The 1,049-nt window shown below is 39.2% G+C and overlaps 1 protein-coding gene across 1 annotated transcript; it reads right to left on the bottom strand.

Moving 5' to 3' along the window:
* Positions 1-7: 7 nt before the first annotated feature.
* Positions 8-657, bottom strand: LOC108356537 (protein CNPPD1-like). The gene is made up of 2 exons (XM_017607642.1): positions 440-657; positions 8-379 (listed from the first exon to the last, which is right to left on the bottom strand). Exons 1-2 carry the CDS (start codon positions 506-508, stop codon positions 62-64), a joined length of 387 nt encoding a protein of 128 aa, XP_017463131.1. The 5' UTR covers positions 509-657; the 3' UTR covers positions 8-61.
* Between the last annotated feature and the right edge of the window lie 392 nt (positions 658-1,049).

The raw sequence follows: 1,049 nt of genomic DNA, 5'->3' as shown, positions 1-1,049 counted from the left end.
AATGGCACACATATGTATGTATTACTTCTCTATGTGCACAAGCGAATCTACTACGTACCTACTATATACATACATATGTACATACCATCGATACAATAAAAAGTTCCTGTGGAGTTATGCGTCGTACATAGCCCGGATCTGTTACATTCAGCCGATCTAAATATATCAATGCCATAATGAGTGAACAGGGAGAGGCATGTACACTACCAGCCGCTACTGTATTCAAACGATTCAATGAGTGTCCCTTGTGCGGTGCAGAAAATAGTTCCGATGCATATTCAGCAAGTGGACGTGACACTTGCATTTCCTCCACCAATGCGCCGCCACCAAAGTAAAGCGACTTGCGTATGCGATCAATGAATTCGCCATGAGGCATTACCTGTAATTGTAATTAAATGAATCGTTTTATTACAATTTTGTAAAAATTCACATGACTAACCTTAGAGGTAGTGGCGTGTGCCACACCAGTATTGGCGTTGCGCATTCTGGCGCTACGCCCATATGCCATTTTTCCCCGTCTCTTATAATGGAACACTCTTGTTGATTGTGAGGATTTTCACTATAAATTTACAAATGCGCACAAACTGTTTACCAAACAAAAAATTTTAACCTGAAAAATTAAGTATTTTTAGAAATTTCGTTGCAAACCAAAACAAAAAACTCAATGCTGTGATGGGAAAATTCCATACGATTGTGAATAATTTTTGAGCGCGGTGTTCTTCTTCTTCTCGCCGGAACATTTCGAAAACTTTGAAGTTGTCAAATTTGACGGCTAAAATTATAGGGTCGCATTTAATTTTACGAAAAGTATTAGAGGTGTTCACATTAAGCTCATTACTCTTCACTAACCGCCTTCATGTGCTTGAAAATCCTCGTGCGTGAGGCCGCATACCAGATCCCGCACGTGTAGACCGCAAACAGTACGAAGCATACTGTTTAGCGCTTGCTTTCAAATATTATTTTTCTCTTTGACAGCTATTTTCTCATTTCGCAGAATTCTTTAGAGTGGCAACATCGTTTATTTTGGCGACAAATTCACTTTTATCCTT

Source organism: Rhagoletis zephyria, unplaced genomic scaffold, assembly GCF_001687245.7.
Source record: "Rhagoletis zephyria isolate East Lansing unplaced genomic scaffold, Rhagoletis_zephyria_1.1 Rzeph_scaffold_60610, whole genome shotgun sequence".
NCBI classification, from domain to species: domain Eukaryota; kingdom Metazoa; phylum Arthropoda; class Insecta; order Diptera; family Tephritidae; genus Rhagoletis; species Rhagoletis zephyria.
The sequence above is the reverse complement of the archived record's forward strand: the minus strand, read 5'-3'. Positions and strand labels throughout refer to the sequence as shown.

Coding starts and splice junctions, on each gene's coding strand:
- LOC108356537 (XM_017607642.1), bottom strand. CDS start 508: ATGGCATATGGGCGTAGCGCCAGAATGCGCAACGCCAATACTGGTGTG. Junction 380..439: donor CACACGCCACTACCTCTAAG/GTTAGTCATGTG, acceptor TTACAATTACAG/GTAATGCCTCATGGCGAATT.